The sequence below is a fragment of the Narcine bancroftii genome, chromosome 3 (genome assembly GCF_036971445.1).
Source record: "Narcine bancroftii isolate sNarBan1 chromosome 3, sNarBan1.hap1, whole genome shotgun sequence".
In the NCBI taxonomy this organism is placed as follows: Eukaryota; Metazoa; Chordata; class Chondrichthyes; order Torpediniformes; family Narcinidae; genus Narcine; species Narcine bancroftii.
This window is the reverse complement of record NC_091471.1, coordinates 363,026,176-363,047,016: the sequence shown is the minus strand read 5'-3', so window position 1 is coordinate 363,047,016 and position 20,841 is coordinate 363,026,176. Positions and strand designations below refer to the sequence as shown.

Sequence of the window (20,841 nt, the reverse complement as noted above, 5' to 3'; positions counted from 1 at the left end):
AGGCAAAGCCCAAGGTTTGAACCAACAAGACCTCCAAAGTTATGAAAAAAATGATGCGGAAGAAAGCCAAGTCAGGGATGGAGGGGAGATTCAAACCACACAGCTGTGTCAAACAGGAATCAACAATTTTATAATTCTCCCAAACTGGTCAGGAGAGATGCAAAATTGTATATCGGTTAACTACGATACATCTCACAGATTGCACAAAAGGGCAAAATCTGCCAGGATCGTTGTCCGAAAAGGGTGCACAAAATCACAGGGGACCCCTTCCACCTGCAAAAAGCATCTTTCAGCTGCTCTCATCGGGAATGAGACATAGGAAGATCAGAACCAGCCCCACCCAGGCTGAGGAACAGCATCTTCCCTCAGGCAGTGAGAACGTTGAACGACTGAAGGAACTGCTCTCATTAACCCTCTGAGACTCATTAAGCCACGTTTATTTATTTATAGATGAATACTTGCCCTGTATGTGTATTGTTTGCCCATACGTGTGTTATGTCTGGTTGTACGTCTGGGTGTTTTATGCCAAGGACCAGAGAATGTTGTTTCGTGGGGGCTGCACTTGTGCAATCAGAGGACAATAAACTTGAAAATCAGGGCAAAGACTTTACAATTCGCACATTTCTCATTCTGACCATACAAATTATTCACTTTAGATTCAAAAGGGATGGAACAGTGCATTTTCTACAAGTTGCAAAGCTTTATGTGTTGGTGCTAAGAAAATTAGTGTCCACTTACCACAATCAAATTTTTTTAAAAATCCCATGAACAGGTCCAAAGGTTATTAAGTAAAACCCGAAAATCTGTAGACAAAGGCTATTAATTTGGCTTGAGAAATGTACAATATTACGACTAGATGAGTGGAGGGCTGACTGGAGGGGAAGCAGTCAGGGTATGGCTACTGAAGGTTCTTTTGAGGCTACATCTATTCTTGGTATTACATCTTTGAGAATGATGCACTGACCAGAGGAGCGAGTACATTGTAGATCACTGCCTTGACTTTGGGTTAAGTTACAGAAAATAGCGTGGTGGTGTTCTAGTTGAACAGTCGTTGCTTGAAAGAGAACAGATTGGGCCATTAGAGGGAAACTATGTCGGTTGCTTGAGGAAATTGAGGATTAGTATCAAGTGTGAAATTAAAAACATCTAGAGAGTGGAAAAGGTTCTTGCGCAAATGTGGAATAATGTTTCGTCAATTCTTAGTTTTAAATCTGACCTTGACAGATTAGTTTTAATATACTAATAGGGGATACATAGACCATAGATCAGCTGTGATCCTGCAGAATGGTGGAGGTGGGCCCAGCAACCTACTCCTCTGGCCAAGTTACTATTTATACCTAGTGTGATTGAAGTAAAACATTAGAGATTTTTTTTAAATTATAGTTCATCATGCAAGGTAAAGGTCCTCACCTGTGCCAACATCTTTCAGTGCAAACTCCGTCAGGTCAGAGGACAATTTGATGGAAGCTGTAAAAGGTCCAGCACTGATTCTATCTTTGCACAATCCACTGAAAGGATGACTGACCGTTTCATTACCTTTAATGTCTTTGCTCTCAGAGCACAAAGCAGAGTGCAAAAATATCTCCAATGCATCCGATGTGGTAGGTCTGCGATTCATTTCAATCGAACTTCCATGATGAAAACACAAGCAATCTAACAAATCAATAACACGAGTGTTTAGAGGCAGACAGATTCTATCGTTTTCTGAAGCTCTAGGGATTACTGAAGGTCCGGGAGAGAGAGGCTTGTTATTGGCTCTCCTCACAGTAATGCTACTCAAGTTATAATAGAGAAAGCACTGCACGGACACAGGAAGTGGCAGGAAACCATCACTCTCAGACTCCACGGGGACAGCGACCTCCATCTTCTCTCTGGGTGGAAGCTCATTGATGGGGAATGCATAAGTGAAGGCTGTGCTGTCCGACCCTTTCGTCAAAGCCAAGGTCTGGGTAATGAGCTGGACACAGAGAGACCACCTGTTTTCAAGGGGCCAGTCACTGAGGTTCTCCAAAATGCACGAAATGACCAATGAATCCTGGAGTAGGACCCGGTTCCACTTCGCAGTGATGTGGCAGCTGAATGCTTGTTTGGAAGGTGCCATTACTTTATCCTGATTGGACAACAGTGCACAGCATATGTTGAAGTCCTGGTTCAGCCCTCTGAGAGCCTTGTCTTTCTCCTGCATAACACCCTTCAAGGAAGTGATTCTGTAGGTGAATAAAACAGAACATATTAAATTAATCTCTTTCCTCCTTCTTTCCTCTAGATGTTGACTTCTGCTGGAAGAAAGTTCCACAGTGACTTCTGTTCCATTCCAAACATGGGAAGTGTCACAGAACAACTCAAGATGGTCAGTCATTTGCTTAGGAACAGTTCCTCCAGCAAGAGGCACTGTCACCTGAGGCTATGTACTCATTCAGTTAACTTAGGGATTTGTACAAATTAAACCTTGGGACTTCTGGATGCTCGTCTTTGCATAAACCAAGATGGGATTCTCAGTGTTTGAGGGAACTGGAAGCATTAATTTGAGAATCAACTCCTACCTGTCAGAGACATTGCTAATCCCAGAGAGAAGGTCCTTAATGCGTTGTCCTGCGGTGGCTGCCTGGAGCTTTATGGTGGGGACTGGACCCAGAGGGCGAGGCATGACGCACGCCATCACTTTCCCTTTCTCAGTCAGTGCTACTAAATTAATGTCACCTGGTCAAAGACAAACACAAAGTGGGAAACTTATTTCTGGCGACTCATGGGTCTACGAGATTACACACAGCTTGGAAGAAGGCAAGTCTCTGAGGCACACAGACCAAGCATCACAAAATCATTACTCAACAGCAAGAAGCCATTCAGTGCATACTTGGTTTTAATAACATCAATCTATAAAATCCCAAAACCATCCGATTTCTTCAATTACTTTTTTTTAAAAACACACAGTAAAATCCCTGTTATCCGGAATTTAAGCGACCACCAGTCTCAAGCAACCGGCAAAAAAAATCATGTAACTAGGTTAAAGAAATAGGGAAGTTTAAAATTGAAGCCCTCTATCGCTTAGTTCGTCAATCGTACAGAATGCAATCTCAAGCGATTGACAAATTCACTTATCCTATATCTACCAATCCCCATAAGTGCCGGATACCAGGGGTTTTTAACGAAATTGATTATTGTAACCATTCAGCACAATAAATAAATTCCCAAGTGATTCTCTTGCCCATCTCCTTAAATGTGTAGCCACCACATTCCATTAAATGCATTAATAAAGCACGCAGGAAAGGTTTTCAACCCACAGAGATGTGATCTTCGAGAGTGGTGAAATTTGAGCAACCCTACACAAATAGCAGGCATTATCCTCCACACAAAACTAGATGCAACTTCTGTGGTGACCATCAGTAAGAGATTTGGCTGTGCTTGAAATGAGAGCAAGTCAACGTGGCCATGGTCCAAGATAAGGGGAGACCACAAAATGTCCAGGTGGCACAACGCTTTCAGAACTGCCTCGGATAAATTCATGGTGGGGGAAAGAGACTAAAGGGAATTCAGGAACTACCCAGCAGATCAAAACAGCACGATAGAGAGTGGAAAATGGAGCAAGTGCAATTGGCCGAAATCGTGGGATTCAATATCCTGAGAGCTGCAAGGGTGCTTCCTCAAGTGAAGGATGGGATAGCGTGAGAGAGTCAAAGTCTGAGAGTGGGTTGAAGAGCTAAAGTGGCAGGTGGACAGGGAGTTCAGGGTGATTTTTAACTCAATCAGTGCTGAGGAGATATGTGGTGTTATTTTGACAAAAGAAAATTCTGCCAATTATCCCAGCGTCCTAATAATTTTTTTTAACCCTCATTCTCCTTGGCAACTGGTGAATGACGGGAGATGTGCTTTGTTTCAGGGGAGTTTCTAAGTGAAGTAGTTATTGGGAGTATGTGCTACAGACAGAGCCAGTAGCTAATAAAACAAAAAGAATTTCAAAGGGGAGAAGTTCAGTGTGGAACAGCCAGCACGGGAGCAGTCCAGTGCGGGAGTGAAGAAGCTTTGGCTCAACCCAGAGGAGGTAGTAGAGATGGAAGCGAGGGCGGTGGTGTGCTCCAGTTGCAGCATGTGGGAAATCTGGGACAGCACGTGTCTCTGATGACTACACCGGAAAAAGGTGCATCCAGCTGCAGCTCTTTACAGACCACGTTAGGGAGCTGGAGTTTGATGAACTCCATATCATTCGGGAGGCTGGAATGGGGGGGGGGGGGTTCCATAGACAAAAGCTATAAGGAAACAGTGACCCCTAAGAGGCAAGTGGCAGGTGACTGTTCGGAGAAGGAAGGGGTATGGGCTGTCAGTGCAGAACACCCCTATGGCCGTAACGCTCAGTGTAACCCTTTGGATAGAGCTGGAGGAGGATTACCTATCTGGGCCAGACAGCAACTTCCGTACTAATACACTGTGGTCTGCTCTGAGCCTCAGAAGAGAAGGGTGAAGTCAGGCAGGACCAATAGTCATAGGGGACTCGATAGTTAGGGAACAGAGATGAGATTCTGCAGTCGCAAGAGATTCGAGGATAGTCTCCCAGGTGCTCGGGTCCAGGGTGTCTCTGAGTGGTTTCAGAATATTCTTAAGGGGGAGAGTGAGCAGCTAGAAGTCATGGAACATATTGGCATAATACACAAGGCCATGGACAAGCATGTGAGTATGGGAGTGTGACACAGAACCTTCGCCCCGTCCGTTAGTGAAGAGACCTCCCAGAAGCCAAGCATTTCAATTCTGTGTCAACTCTCATACTCACATGTCAGTCCATGGCCTTATGTACAATCCCACAAAGACCACCCAGAAATTGGAGGAACAACACCTGATTTTCCGTTTGGGCATTCTCCAACCTGATGGCATTAACATAGACTTTTCCGGTTTCTGCTAACCCGTTTTCCTCTTCCTTTCCCCTTTCCAGTTCTCCTCCCTCCCTTCACCTCGCCATCCCTCCTCCCCTTGATCAGTGGTGTCCCCTCCCTCCCTTCTCCACCTATCACCTCCCGCCTTTGCGACCACACTTCCCCTCCTTACTCTTTTGCTTGGACGCCTGCTGAAACTTTTTCGAAACATCGGTTCTGTATTTTTACCTTTGCTATATAAAGGACATTGTTTGACCTGCTGAGTTTCTCTAGCTTTGTGTGTTTGTACTTCAACCACAATGTCTACAGATTTTGTCTTTTACTTGAGTGTATGGTGATGAAGGCGAATGTAATGTTGGCATTCATATCAAGAGGAATCCAAGGGCAGGGATGTGATGTTCAGGCTTTATAAGGCACTGGTGTGGCCTCACTTGAAGGGGTATAGTTTTGGGCTCCTTCTTTGAGAAAGGATGCGATGACTTTGGAGAGGGCTAGAGAAGGCAGGGAGTGAGGCTGGGTTGGGGTCATGACTGAATGGCAGAGCAGACAACAGACTGAATGGCCTTCTTCTGCTCCTATATCTTATGGTCTAATATCATTGAAATTGATAGATACACAAAATCATTAAGACACTGTTGTTTGTGGAAGGGGTGGCTTCTATATTCCTTCAATTATGAATGTACTTTCAGACCAGTGTACTGTGAAGTGTCTTGAGACTTTGTGCGAGAGATACAGCTACTACATTAAAGAACATTATATTGCACTCAATTATCATGAATGGAAAGCGTCATATGTGGAGAGAGAAGCAGAGTCAACATTACAGGCTCTCAGCACTGACCAGGCTAAACTAACCAGACTGATTACCTTCAGCAGTCGGTGAAGGTTTGGACATAGCCACAACCCCACAGATGTTCAGACTGACGGGATTAAGGATGGAGGGCAAAACTCTATCAGACTGGTCACTCCTCTCGTCGGACGTCCTGCCAAATATTTCTGAAAAGTTCTCACTACGAAGGAACTCGACGGCAAAGAAGTCCAAGCAAGTGCTGTAATAAAGAGTGCTGGCATGACAGCAGGCACTAATAACGGGGCCTTGAAGGTGGTACTCAACAAAACGGGGGGACCGAGTCTCTAGCTGAAGGCTGGACTTGATGATCACCACTTTGCCATCTTTCCCAATGACAACAATGCTGTTGGAAAATGGGGATTTGACTTTGGATGACTGGGGATCCTTATCGTCGATCGCCTCCTGCTCTAATGACAAAAGCCCGATGAAGACCACAGGTTGCTCCAGGTGCAGCAGCACTGTTCTTCGAGATGTGTGACCTTTGGCCTCCTGCCGGGTATACTTCATGGGCAAGAAACAAACCTGCCCATCTGGCAACCCGCAAAGTACGACGGGCGAGAACAGCAAAGTGGCATCCACGCTGAAGAGGAGACTGAAGAGAGAGGGCTCAAGACAGGGGTAGTTTTCACCACCCTTCAGTTTCTCAATAGGAGGATAAATACAACACAACACAGGTGGGCAACTCAGTGCAGGCAACTTTTCACAATGAGAGGCAAACTCTATCTCTTCAATCTTTTGACACATCTGGACCTCACAGCCAGGTCTTTGCATTCTGAAGGTTTTTATCTTCCATTTCTGTTCCTCCTCAGTCACCAACACAATGTTTTTGTCCAAACCAATAAAGGAACAGACTGTGGGGTCTCTGACAAGGCAGAGCTCCTCACCCACAGTACAGACTGGTGGCACGCACGACCCGGAGACACTCCCTGACTGGGGCAAGTTCTGAACTGCTGTCTCGCTGTCAAAGCTGAAAAAAAAAAGTACAGATTTTGTAAGTATGAAGCAATCCAATAAAAATCAGCTGCCAAATCTACCACCGGCTGTCACCCCATAAAAATCACACGGAGAGAACAGAATCCATCAAGTGTGCCTAATTCAGTGGTTCAAATGATTTTGCCGTTTGAAAAGTTTTTGGAGATGAGAGTGGAACTGCAGGCAAAGATCAGAGATTCACTGAAGAATGTGTTCTGTGCGAATAGTGATGGAGGAAGTAGGCAAGAGTCTATAATAGAGCTGAGTGCCCTGGAAGTACGTCGACCCCAAAAGGAAGATGCATTTCGTGCTTCTCACTAAAAGAGGATCCAGGTAAATGTAATGCAGAATCTATATTTTTTTTCCCCCTAAAACAGGTGTTCATTTGACCTGCTTATATTTCCTCTATTTATTTTTTAAATTTAATTTTAGCACTGGACGCAAGCCACATAAAACAGTTCTTCGGAATAGAATTACCGTTGCCTTGCTTCCCAGCTGAATTGGACATACTGATCTTTGTACTTTCTTGAAACCCTGATGGCAAAACAACCCACTAAAACAAACTATGGGATAAGGTCGGCTGCAACAATGGTCAATGCGACGACAGTTGGTCAAAACGCTCAAGGTTCAAAGGGGCACAAGAAACAGCTGGGCCTTGAGCAGAGTAATGAGGAAGTTACGGTTTGTCCGAACAATGTAAGTGAGGAGAAGGGAAGGCGGCTGAATTCAGTTGTTCTCCAGGATGACCCTCAATTAGTGAGTGGATCTGGTAGAGCAAAATCCACCAGGCACGTACTGCAATGCAAGTAGATTTGGCAATGGTTAGCAAACGAGTTGTGCACCAAATCGGCTTGTACGTGGGCAGAGTAGTCAGGAAGCAAATTGTGCGGACACAGGTGTAGAAGGATGCTGGTTTTGAAAGGTGGGGGGGTGGGGGGGAGGGAACGTGGATAGTGAGGGGGTAAAGAGAGATGGTAAAAATAGTCTCATCCTACATTGGTGGCTAGAGACACTGGGGATGGGAAGATGAAGGGGATAACTCTAAAAAGTGGAAGAATGGTTGTGAGGAAGAGGATTAAAAATAATGGGAGGATGAAAGATGAAGAAGCAAGAGAGAATGAACACCAGGGAAAAACTTTGGTTGAGGCTTGGTGAGGTAGCCCAATCCCCATCAGAAAGGAGGGGTACAGAATGGGGGAAGGGCATGATCTGGAGGCATGCAGCAAACACTAGAGTCCGGTGGACCTGGTGACAGGCTTCACGAAAAGGCAAGATACCAACTTCCATGACTAAAGTCACAACCTGATAGAGGTCATCAATCCAACCATCCCCACGATGTTATGGTGCCAGTGGCCGGGATTCCAATCCAGCGCTGTCTGCAAAGATTTGTATGTTCTCCCGTGTCTGTGTGGGATTCCTCCGGGCACTTTAGTTTCCTCCCACCTTTCAAAACGTACCGGAGTTGGACGTCAATTGGGTGTAATTGGGTGGCACGGGCTTGTGGGTCAAAAGGGCCTGTTACCATGCAGAATTTCTAAATCACTGTAGACAGTAAACAGGTACAATAATCTGGATGCTGGCAACGCTGGGCTAGCAGATTTTCCAGACAATTGGATGTTATTCTTATCAGTACCAAGCATACTTTAATTTCAATATTTTTAAAAACAAAATGTGATGCCCAATTGCATAATTTTTCCAGTAATCACACCAAGCAATTTGGACCCTGGGTCCAGCTCTTTCTAAACACTTTGCTTATACTCTGGACTGATAAGCAAGCCAGCTGCCATCTTGGATTTCTGAACAATCAGACACTGAATTGCCATAGTTTTACTGAGAGAAATGCAGACTAGTCGCGCTTATTATCATCTGATTGCACAAGTACAACATGGCAAAACAGCGTTTTCCAGTTGTCTGTGCAAAACACAGACACACAACCAGACAAAAATACACATGCAGGACAAGTATTCATGCATACAAATAAATAAATATGGTTTCATGAATACAAGAGTCTCTGCTGGATAGAGTGAGCACTTTCTTTGGTTTGTTTAACATTCTCACTGGCCGTGGGAAGAAGCTGTTCCTCAGCCTGGTGGTGCTGGTCCTAATACTCCTGTATTTTTCCCTCGACGGGAGCAGCTGAAAGATGCTGTGTGCAGGGTGGAAGGGGACCTCAATGATTTTGCGGGCCCTCTTCAAACAATGATCCCAGATTATCATGTCAATGGGTGAAGGGGAAGGTGGAGGGAGACTCTCTGCCACTCTTATGGTCCTGTGGATTGACCTCCAATCCATTTCTCTGCAGCAACCATATCACACTGCCACACAGCCGGTCAGCGCTAGGATGAGTATTCCACCAGCAGTGTCTAAAGGAGTGGTGGTAGAGAGAAGACTGACTAGGAAATGGAGAGGTTGTGAAGATTAGTCTACAGAGTGAGAGTGTGGCATGGGTACACATAAGGTAGCACTGTGGAGGTCCTCAATGGACACACCCCAAGGAGAATCTACATAAGCAGCAGGAAAGTAGTGAACAGGGATGGGCGTGGAGAGGGATTAGAATCAGCAAAGCACCCTGAAAACTGAAACGTGACGTCAATGGGTAACACGATGGGGAAGGAGTGTCAGATGCTGGAGGCAGAGATAAAAATGAATGATTCAAATTATAGTGGGTATAGCAACAGCCAGAACAGATTGTTCATGGGGAAAAAAAACACCGGAAGCATCCGAGTGACGACAAATTTCTTGTGTAACTATGGTATGTGCTCACTACATTTTCACTGAAGTTACAGCTCCACCTTCTGTTCCAACTCAAAAGAAATCGGACTTCTGAGCTGCTTACAAGAAGAAAAGAAGATACATTGAAATTTCAGCTGTCACCAAATATTTAGATTTATTTTATTTCATTCCATTTATTAAACAAGTTTCAGAAAGACACCATTCCTTTCTCAACCAGACGGAAAAGTTAGTCAATTTTAATAAATTAAGTCTCATCTCCCGACACAGCTGTATCCTTGCTGATACCGAGAAACAGACATTATAACATTCTGGGCATAGAGGTCAGTCTAGATGAGATTCCTTTCTGAAGACAGCTGCAGTTTACAGCTATTAAATATTTTATGGTACAGATTTTATTGAGAGCAGAAAGGATTCTCCAAAACGCTTTAACAAAAGGACTGCTTTTGATGGTAAAAGACATTTAAGTTTTCCCTGTGATTTAATGGCGGCAATTTCAAACTTGTGCATTTAAAGTTCTAATGAGAAAATTAATGCTGATACTTGTCAAAATATGATCAATGATTTTGACAATTTAAAAAGTTTCTGCTGTTACCCCATGCTCTGGCAACCCATTCGTAAACTTCAGTATAGAGTCTGTTACCATGCAGAATGTCTAAAAAATGTCTAAATAATTGTAGACAGTAAGAAACAAAAAGGTAATCTGGACCTTGGCAACACTGGGCTAGCAGATTTTCCAGACAATTGGATGTTATTCTTATCAATACCTAGTGTTCGGATGGGGTGAACTCATAAGTGCCGTTCTGCATCCATTCCTCCCATTCTGATCTGCTGAACTTCTTGAATGGAAGATTAATGGCAATATCGAGTGGCTGCAGTTTACGACAGCCCACCCTGCATTATTGCAATGTGGGCGCCAACAGGATTTATTGTCTTTTGTGTTGAATTCTGTTTGTGGACTGCAATGGAATCAAACATGAATAACAATTTCTTTGAGAAAAAAAAACAGCCCTGGTCTTGCCCTGTAACAGGTGATAGTGAGTCAGGCTGATAATTTATCTGCTCATACATCATATTGTTTTTTGTGACTTTTATACGACATATTATCAAGATGCTGGACAGGACTGACTAATACTACACCCGCGCGCTATACGAGTGGAAAATAGGGTAGGTAGCCTCTGTTGGGAATTCAGTGGTTTTGTGATGCCCCTATAGAAACTGTCTCATCTTTAATCCAGGTTAATTTAATTACTTGAAATTAAATTTCCCACCTGTTGTGGTGGGATTCAGACATGTCTCTGAGTCAACAGTTCTGCCTTCCTTCTATTGGTCCATAATTTCCAAGCTACCAAACCCTTGCATTTCACAAGCTCTGGAACAAGCCCTACCCACAAAACGTCCCAACATTACCATAATCTTATTTCAGAATAAAAGGGCGTCAATGTAAAACAGATGTGGAAAAATCTTTTCCATCACTTTTTCAAAAATATGCTTGAGTCATTTAGAACCACTCTTTACCAGCCAATCCCAACAACCCACTGCCTAAAATAGGTGTTCATGTCACCCTGGAAGGGGCTGTGGTTCTCTTTTGTGCACCGTAACACATTTTCATTCAAATAATGCAACGTAACTGGAGGTGACAGACACAACCGTGAATCAGTCGAATATTGCTGGTAGTCACGCTGCTGTCACTGGGAAGGTCTCAAGTGGTGGCTTGAAATCAATGACCACCATCTGTGCAAATGCAACAGCAAGAAGACCAGCACATTTTTTAAATTATAGTCAGCAATAAACATAACCACCTCCCAAAGTTTGCTGATAGAAAGAGGCTTTGTAAAGATAACCCTTTGGACTCCGCGTCCCTATTTTCTGGGACCACCAGCAACCGCATATACTCCATGTCTGCCCTATCTATGCCCACTGACCTCACTTCCATAGCAACCTGTGGCAACAAGTTCCACAGACTCTGACTAAAGAAATTTTTCCACATCTGTTTTAAATTGACGCCCTTTTATTCTGAAATGATGCCCTCTTGCCCTAGAATCCCCTACCATGGGAAACATCTACTCTGTCCAGGCCTCACTCATCCCTTTATATCCCTCTAGCGGGTAGAGTCCAAGAGCCGGGACTTGTTCCTCTGACAATAGCACGATAACAAACTCCATGTACCAGGCCAAAAATCTAAGGAGAATAACGTACAGACGTGCTGTGATCACAAGGCTATTGTTTCAGTGGCATTTGCATCACGCTGAATGACAGTGAGCGACTTCATCGAATGTCTCCACCTTTAACAAACACTGTTGTTTTACTAAATCATGGAATTCATTGGATGGTGGGAGAGCAGCAAAAATCATTGAGGATCCACACCCCCCAGCACACTCTCAGTTCTCGCTGCTGCCATCAGGAAAGAGGTCTAGGTGCCACAAGACTTGCACCACCAGGTTCAGAAACAGGTCCTCCCCCTCCACCATCAGACTCCTCAACAAAAAAACTCATCTCGGACTCATTTAAGGACTCTTACTTGGCACTTTTTGTTTTCTCTCTGTATTGCACAGTTTCCTTACGTTTCTTTATTTGTTTACATGTGTACATTGAGTACAGTTTTTTTTTGCACTGCCAATAAGTGGTAATTCTGCCTTGCCTGCAGTAAAAAGAATCTCAGGGTTGTATGTGATGTCATGTATGTACTCTGACAATATATCTGAAATATGATACAACAGCAAACAGTTTAATGCAATTTTTAAAATCTGACAGATACAAGACTCTAAAAGTATGTAACTGCACTGATTTAACACAGCTTACTACCAAATAAAGAATACGCTCACTTGTTTCTTTCATGAAGTCGACTTTCTATTTTATTCTTCACTGCATTCTTCAACTCCCCAAACACCACCCAGCTAAACTCCCCTGACCCTCACTCTCCTCCTCCCACTGATGAAGATAAGTACGTGACTGCATACATAAAGAATGCTCAAAATCAAATGTGTTCGAGCTTGTTTGATGATATACATTAATATCTATAGAAATTTTACCATGATATTGTGACACAAAATGCTTTTTACCTGCTCTTCTGGTTTAAAAGTACGAGATATACTCCACCATCTTCACACAGCACAAACAGCCGCTCTCCTCTCCTGTCCACCTCCACTTGCCACACTGTTTTGGGTAACCTATACACAACCTACCAACACAGAACATAAAAGAAAGGTGTTTAATCTTTACCCTGCATCTTATCCAGCTGCTATTTCCTACAGTTTCTCATGGATCCACCTGTCACCTCAGTAGGAAGAAACACGTATTCCATGCACATTTCACAATCTCAGGACACCTTGAAGATCTTTCCAACCAGTAATATTCTTTCTGAAGTAAAACTGTAATGAAGGGAAATTGTGGCATCTTGCACTCAGCTTCTCCGTGGATTGTCACCTTATCGTGGAGAAGCTTGTGCAGTCCTGTGATACCAAGAGTGAAACCCTCCTGGCAGGGTCATCCATGGTGGTAAGGTTGAGGTCCCTGACAAAGAACAATCCAACCAAGTCATCAACAGGCAGTTGAAGTTACTCTGAACTCAACGTGAAGGTGGACGAAGCTGCAACAAATCCACCATCTCCAATCGTTGTGGTTTTTGTGCCATTGGAATTGGTTGATATGTGAAGTATCATGTGCTTCTTGGACATGTCCACAATAAACAATACACGCACCGACGTCTTCGCTCTGTGGATCAAAGGCCATCATCCTCCACTACGAGGGATAAACAGCCACGACTCAGCTAGCAATACTGCACAACTTGCATCCATCTTCCCTGCTGAACTCTGTGCCAAATTCAAACTTATTTCTTCTGATGTGCGTTGGCTATTAACCGAAATCATTCTGATCAAAAACAGCAAGGCCTTTTGTGTGATGAAATTGTCAAAAGTTTTTTTTATTTAAATTAGCTGGCTCAGCCAGCATTCCAGGATGGTGGTGATTAAAGAGACTGTGGGGCACACCTGAATTTGAGAAAATAAAACAAGATAAAACCTTCCTCTGGATGGCAACATGCCCCCCAACCCCATGTAATCCCAGGGCAAAGGCTCGTCCTGCTCCATTCAACCCTAAACAATAGCAGCAAGGATATAGAACACTGACACCAGATCAGATCCCTTGTAAGACCCTAGTAATGATTCTTGATAGTTCAGATTTATTCTCGCATTATACACGGTACAGTGAGAATCACTCAGCCACCTGCAATGTCCAAAAAATGAGTTGCTATAAATTTATCAGGGAGTCTAATTTATTTGTAGGCTGGATGTGGAGAATATACTTCAAGTCCTAGGCAAATTTATTTTCATCTGATTGCACAAGAACAGTGTTCTCTGGTCCTCAGTGTAAAAAAAACATGCATACACATAACCAGACGTAACATACATACATACATACAAACAAATACATATGGGGGACAGGTATTCATATATAAATATTGTTTCAGAAATATGAGTCTCAAGTGGTTAGTGTAAGCAGATCCTTTGGTTGTTCAGCCATGAGAAGCTGATCCTCAGCCTGCTGATAGTCCTGTATTTCTTTTCCAATGGGAGCAGCTGAAAGATGCAGTATGCAGGGTGGAAGGGGTCCTCAATGATTTTCTGCACCCTCTTCAGACAACAATCCCAGTAGATCACATCGATGGGGAGGGAGAATTGATTAGTTGGTCAGTAATTCAATCTCTCCTACTCCACTGAGAACCCTACCACCTTGGGACCTTTGTTCCATTAAGGGCACCACATAACTCCAAAGCTGATTATAAAATCAGCAAGTTTCTAATTGGTGGAAAAAGTAGAAAACAAATAAAGCATTTCTGTGCAGCGGGTGATAGTCCAGCTGCTGGAACCGAGTTGCAGTAGGTAGTAAAATTGGAAGGGCAATCAGAACGGTGGACAAATCCTGCATATTAAATGCAATTTCTTTTTCTTTGGCTTGGCTTCGCGGACGAAGATTTATGGAGGGGGTAAATGTCCACGTCAGCTGCAGGCTCGTTGGTGGCTGACCAGTCCGATGCGGGACAGGCAGACACGGTTGCAGCGGTTGCAGGGGAAAATTGGTGGGTTGGGGTTGGGTGTTGGGTTTTTCCTCCTTTGCCTTTTGTCAGTGAGGTGGGCTCTGCGGTCTTCTTCAAAGAAGGTTGCTGCCCGCCGAACCGTGAGGCGCCAAGATGCACGGTTGGAGGCGAGATCAGCCCACTGGCGGTGGTCAATGTGGCAGGCACCGAGATTTCTTTAGGCAGTCCTTGTACCTCTTCTTTGGTGCACCTCTGTCACGGTGGCCAGTGGAGAGCTCGCCATATAACACGATCTTGGGAAGGCGATGGTCCTCCATTCTGGAGACGTGACCCACCCAGCGCAGCTGGATCTTCAGCAGCGTGGACTCGATGCTGTCGACCTCTGCCATCTCGAGTATTTCGACGTTAGGGTTTACTTGGGTGACTTTTACACGAGACAAGAGGTCTGCTGCAAATATCCATCTGGCTCTTGGTTGGCAGACCTACACTAACTAGGGCCCTACAATTCCAAGTTATCTGCCATGTGAGGAAATGGAAGTGGTTACAAATTGTTCTTCCTTGACCTTGAATGAGGATGAAACTATTCAATGAAAATCGATCAGCTGATAGAGCGAAGTGCAGGGGTTGCTTTAATAATTTGGAGTACTGTTTATTTTCTACGACCTACCCAGTGATATCCCAAATCAGGCAGTGTAACAAACTGCTCAGCCCATGACACAGAGAAGTCCATTGAAAACACCCCACTGACGTCGGTGGAGGTCCAGGCACACCCGTCATGTCACGGGGCGATCCTGCCCTCGCTTGCACGCCTGTCGTGTGCGGGCTTGTGCAAGACAGAGCAGCAGCGCAGACCAATTCCCGCCTGTGATGTAACAAGGCGAGTAAAGTAACAAGCTGCCCGGGGGGGGGGGGGGTTCCCGATGACGTCACAAAGCCCGGGAGAGGAGCCACCGATTGACAGCTGCCACTCACCTCCAGGGCTCCGCCGTCCACATAGACGTAGACAAACTCGGAGCGGTTGCACACGCAGAGCCTGGGTGGGGAGCCCAGCCGATGCACGGATCCACGGGCGCCCCGTTCCCCTCCGCACCGCCGCACCGGCTGAACTTGGTCCCAGTAACAAATCGCTTGAGCCCGGAATCCCGCCATCGCCGGTCCTCCAATCACCCCTGTGAGCTCGCCTCCACCAATCAGGAGCTGGGGATGTACGAGTCGGCAGAAAGGTCCGAAGTGCAAAAAAGCATCCGAAATATCTTCTCTGTGCCCAAATGTTTTCTCCTGCAAATGCAGTCACTGGGAAGGAATGGCAAAGCTCGTTGGAAATCATTTTGCAATCAGCAAATGATTTGGTATAAAAAGGAAGGTGTCCTTCTTGCTCTGCGCTTGTCTGTATAGTGGGAATTTAAACACTGGGCTTCAGAATTTATTGTCCTTCAACAGAGCAAACATTATATAAAGCACCTTACAGGTAACAGACACAATGCAACAGGGCCATCTGAAAACAGGTCTCGAATTCGCAATTTTGTCAGGTATTACAACTGCAGGTATTATTTCCACTTTTCAGCTCTTCTACCTTTATTCCTTCAACTGAGTGAGAGCAGAGCTGGAATAAAATACTGTCTGAAATGACTGTCACGTGTGACAGATTATGTTATATTTTAACGTTTTAGAGGAGATCAATTGTGACCATATAGGTCTCACACAGACACAAACACTTCAAAACAGATCTCATTTAAAATGCTGGAGCTCGGCTCAAGCCAGACTGTCCAGGCTCCGAGAGCCTTTGCAAAAATGCCTGTAGAAACGTCATAAGTAGGTGTTGATTGGACAGGCTGTGGAGTAACGGATTATCGTTTTGGAAAGCAACAGATGAATGGACTCGGAAGATTGGGTCCGGTGCTGCAGTCTATCTGGATGCAGTTTGCTGTTCTGAGAGGGTCATGTGGTTTTCTCAGAGAGAGAGAGAGAATTCAGTTCTACAATTCAGCAGCCACAGCTGGGATTGGAACAGGACAAGCTGGCAAGCTTGTGGAAAACCCCCATTTTGAAAATGAGTTGTGAGTTCTTAGTTCAGCCTGTTCAAAGCCTTTGTGGTCCATCCAAGAGAAGATGGCTGGCTATATAATGTTTCACTTGAAATAAGGAAAACAGAAAAGGAACTGTGTGGTGAGCCAAAAGAAAGGGGCAAGTTTCTTCGGCAAGACCCTGAAGTGGCTGATCGGATGGAATCCGTTGGTGCCCAACGAGCCACAAATCTCTCTCTGAAAACCGACAAGAACCTTCCTGAGCGGTAACCCTTTACCTTTCAAGCACCAAAGCCTGGTGAAGATTCATAAAGGTTAGATTCTGTGCACAGTAGAAGCATTGCCTGATACCAGTGAACTTGGAGGAGTGAGAATGAGATTGGACTGTGAATCAAAGAACTTTTCTGAACTTATATACACATTACATACACGAACAGTTAGAATTAGAAGGGGGTTAAATTAATAAGTTAAGTTTGATCTTGGTGAATTTCTATTGCTGCTGGATTTTGGGGTCCTCTGGGTCCATAACAGTATCTGAGTAATTGAACCTGCTGAAATATAGTTCCATTTATCATAAACAAAGGCGAGTTGAGTTATCGAGTTGCTGATACGGAGTTCATTTTCACCAGGACGTAAGAAAATGTGACCTCACCTGACCTTAAAGGGCAAATACCACACATCACAAACTTTGCAATGGAAATTAATATCGCATAGAGATGGAGCAAACATGTATATAGTACAAACAACTCAGCAAGTCAAGGTTACACTGAGGAAAGGCTCAGGCCTAAAATGTTGGTTCCTTCCCTCCTATGGACTCTGTAAGACTGGTCGAGTTCTTCCAGCATGTGTTTTTACTGCATCCGCAGATTTTCGTGTTCCACTGGGCTGGTATGATACAGAATGATAGTAGTTATCATCTCAACATCTATCCAGGATTCTGCCCATTTCCTTTGGAGTTATGAAGCCGTGCACATATCGAGTCAATGAGGTACGATTAAACAACTTTTTCTTTCTGCCCACATACCCACCTTCAGCAATCCCTTACTGATCACAGAGCACCGATGACATCGGGATTGCTGAAGGTGGAATGTGATTGGAAAAGAAAAAGTTTGAAAACCACTGGCATAGAGGGATATGGGACTAGCTTTGTCAAGTTGACTGAAGGCCTGTTTCCATGCTGAGGAACTCTGACTGAAATAGGGTCTCGCTTTGGTAAGAGGTTGGGAGGAAGGAAATAAACAAGGTGCTTGTCAAATCTTCATAAGAGAGCAGTTGATGGGTTTAATAAACAACCAAACCATTAAGAAGGGAATTCCATGGGAGGAAAACAAGCAATGCTGTGATTAATGCAGCTTCAGTGACCCTCCTCACTCCGTGATGAATGGATCAATGTTACAGGTCTATGTGGCTACTTCCTAATTAACTCCAGTCCTCTTGGCATCCTATTCCCTTTTCTTCACCCTACTAAAATTTCATTAAAACAAAGAAAGCCTGTGAAAAGCTCTTGATGATGAATGCATGTTTTAAGAAACAGTTTGCAGGCTTGATTCACAATGTGTTTTCCTTCAGAAGCCTGTGAAAAACAGCTGACTAGGATGGTTCTTAGTTATAATTTTTTGGGGTGTTTCTGCGACAATGACTTGTATTTAAATACTTCTTGTCCAAAATATTGAATTGTTCCATTGTCATGTGTACAGTAAAAAGCTTTGTTCTGCGTGTTATCCAGGCAAGTCAACTCAGGTACAAAAGCCGTTTGTGCAAAAATATCAAATGAACAAATAAAAATACAACAATGTAGAGAGCAGAGTTACACAAGTCAAATAGTGCAAGGTGGAGAGAAAAATAGAAAACCAGAGTTAAAACAATAGGGCAATGGCACCCTATTTTGCCAATGTGAGATCCATTCAAGGGTCTACATGGGACATTTTGATAAGGTGTGTGCATGCAATTAAATTATTCAAGGAACAGGGAGAAAGGAAAGATAAAAGCAATGAAAATACAGCCCAGGAGCATGCAGTGTGAAATCCGAGCCGGCCGTCCAGGGTGAACTAGTATCAGGGATGGGCAGATCAGCGAGGCAAATTGCCAGGGCAATGGGGAATTTGTTCATAGACAGGCAACATGACAAGCCCATGCACCAGAAATAGAGAAGTTGGAACACGTTGTCAAGGACCTGGAAGAGAGACGACTGCATGTTGCTCAATTGAAGCTCAAAGGGCTGTGCACAGTGGAGTAGGATCAGGGATGGAAAGTGTGAGGGATGTTAACCACCCTTAATGCTCAAACAGAACTAAGAGAAAGGTTGGTACTGAAATGGGCCTTGCAGGCTGGGGACCAAGCCGACCTTGTAGGGCAAAGCCAGAGGTGGAGGGTGAACCAGTAACAGTGATGGACAGTTCGGAGAGCCACTTCAGCCAGGAACAGTCAATGGTAGGGGGTTGTCAGATGAAAGGGGTGGGGGGGGGTTGATAATAGATAGTACCACATGGGATGTCTGGGTGATGAACCATTGAACTAGACATGGATTACCAGGAAAGTCTTATCAAGGACCTGGAAGAGAGACATCAGTGTGCTGCAGAATGGAAGTTCAAAGGGTGATGGGCCAGCAGGCCTGGAAGAGTGAACCAGGTTCAGGGATGGACAGAGTATTGAGGATACCAACCAAGTAATGTGCAACAGTAATGGGCTGGTAGACCTGAAAGGAAGACTGATGTTTCACGGTGTGGGGCGAGTCCCGAGCGGACCATGCTGGGCGGTGAACCTCTAACAGGGATGACCAGATTGGACAGGAAATTTAGCCTGGAATGGGGGGGCCATCGTGAATGGGGTTGGATAGTGGACTGAGTGATGTTACGACATGCAGGGTGACAAACTAGTGCAAGCAGTATGATTAGCCGGGAATAAGTTGTCAAGGGTAGGTAAAGGAGTCGCTCAATCAGTCTGGAAGGGCTGTATGAACCATGTGCATTGAAGCAGGAACAAAGCCGTGATGCTGAAGCGGACCTGAAAGGAAGACTGATGCATGGGCGGACAGCATGGGGTGAGTCCCAGGGGTGAATCAATAATAGGACCGGAGAGATTGGACAGCCAATTCATCCAGTAACGGGCCAATGTAGAATGGGGTTTGGTGGTGGACCTAACAATGTTCAGGCGTGCAGGGTGAGGAGAAAAGAGTGGTGCTCAATCAAGCCTGAAAGAGGTCCTTTGAACCATGTGGATGGAACCAGGCACAGGGGTGGACTAAGCTTAGAGGGTAGTATCCAAGTAATGCACTGCCTTCATGCTCAAGCAGGGGAGCAAAGCGAGGAGCACGATCAGACCCGAGATGGGTGGCTAGGTCGACCTGAAAGGGAAGAGACCAAGCGGAGAGCTGAGGGTTAAGGTGGAGCGGTCCATGTTGGGTGTACCAGTGACAAGGATAGGCAGATGGGAGAGGAATTCACCTGGGAATGGATAGGGTGCCTGGTAGAGGACATGGCGTCGTGAGGATGCTCAGGGTGGTAAGCCAACACAACCGGCGTGGTCAGGGAAGGACCTGGAAAGTCAACAGCAGTGTGGTGCTCTGGTGGATATGAAAAAGGTGATGGCCAGCATGTGGCATGAAGCAAATCGGGGCCACAGGTAGATAGAGCGTGGAGGGAATCTAACCCAGGAATGTGCAGCAGTACTGGAGAGTAACATGGTTGGCAAGGGACCGGAATGTGAGGACAAGTCTGTTGGAATTCTTTGAGGAAGTTACGAGCAGGGTGAATAAAACAGTCAGTGGATGTTGTTTACTTGGATTGTTAGAAGGCCGTTGACGAGGTTCTCCTCATGAAGCTGCTAAACCAGATAGGAGGCCATGTCTTAAAGGATAAAATATGTACTGACTTGCACAGAGGGAAGAGTGTGAAAAAAGGGAGCCTTTTCTGGTTTGGCTGCAGTGACGAGTGTAGTCCGCAGGGTTCAGTGTTGGGCCTGCTACTTTTCACTTTACATCTTCATAATCTGGATGACAGAATTAATGGCTTTGAGGCCAAGTTTGTAGATGATACAAAGATAAGTGGTGGAGCAGTTAATAGGACATAAAACATTACAGCACAATACAGGCCCTTCAGCCCACAATTTTGTGCCGACCAATATAAATTTATTCAACAATCTAACCCTTCCCTGCTTCACATCCATAACCCTCTATTTTTCTTGCATCCATGTGCCTGTCAAGGAGTCTTTTAAATGTCCCTATTGTACCAGCCTCCACAACCACCCTAGCAAAGCATTCAAGGTACCTACTGCTCTTGGTCTCTTAATACTGCTCTATTAAGTTATCTCTCATTCGTCTTGGCTTCAGAGAAAGCTCTAGCTCTGTTATCCTCGCCTGATAAGACATGTGAT

General features: G+C 44.7%; 1 protein-coding gene across 9 annotated transcripts in view; it reads right to left on the bottom strand.

The window, feature by feature from the left end:
- The window catches only part of faap100 (FA core complex associated protein 100), a 28,146-nt gene extending 12,456 nt beyond the window's left edge, over positions 1 to 15,690 (bottom strand). For 3 of the 9 annotated variants that reach the window (XR_011354904.1, XR_011354905.1, XM_069930119.1), the window contains exons 1-5: positions 15,419 to 15,687; positions 12,474 to 12,592; positions 5,727 to 6,676; positions 2,544 to 2,700; positions 1,411 to 2,207 (exon numbers count right to left, since the gene is read on the bottom strand). Coding sequence is in view for 7 of the 9 variants with exons in the window: in XM_069930119.1 (XP_069786220.1) it covers positions 1,411 to 2,207; positions 2,544 to 2,700; positions 5,727 to 6,676; positions 12,474 to 12,592; positions 15,419 to 15,595 (2,200 nt within the window). In the remaining 2 variants the exon portion in view is untranslated. Of the gene's footprint in view, positions 1 to 1,410; positions 2,208 to 2,543; positions 2,701 to 5,726; positions 6,677 to 7,983; positions 8,627 to 9,445; positions 9,510 to 12,473; positions 12,593 to 15,113; positions 15,321 to 15,418 lie in introns of those variants that run through there. The other 6 variants (XM_069930121.1, XM_069930122.1, XM_069930124.1 and 3 more) reach the window with 5 other exon arrangements.
- Positions 15,691 to 20,841: the final 5,151 nt, after the last annotated feature.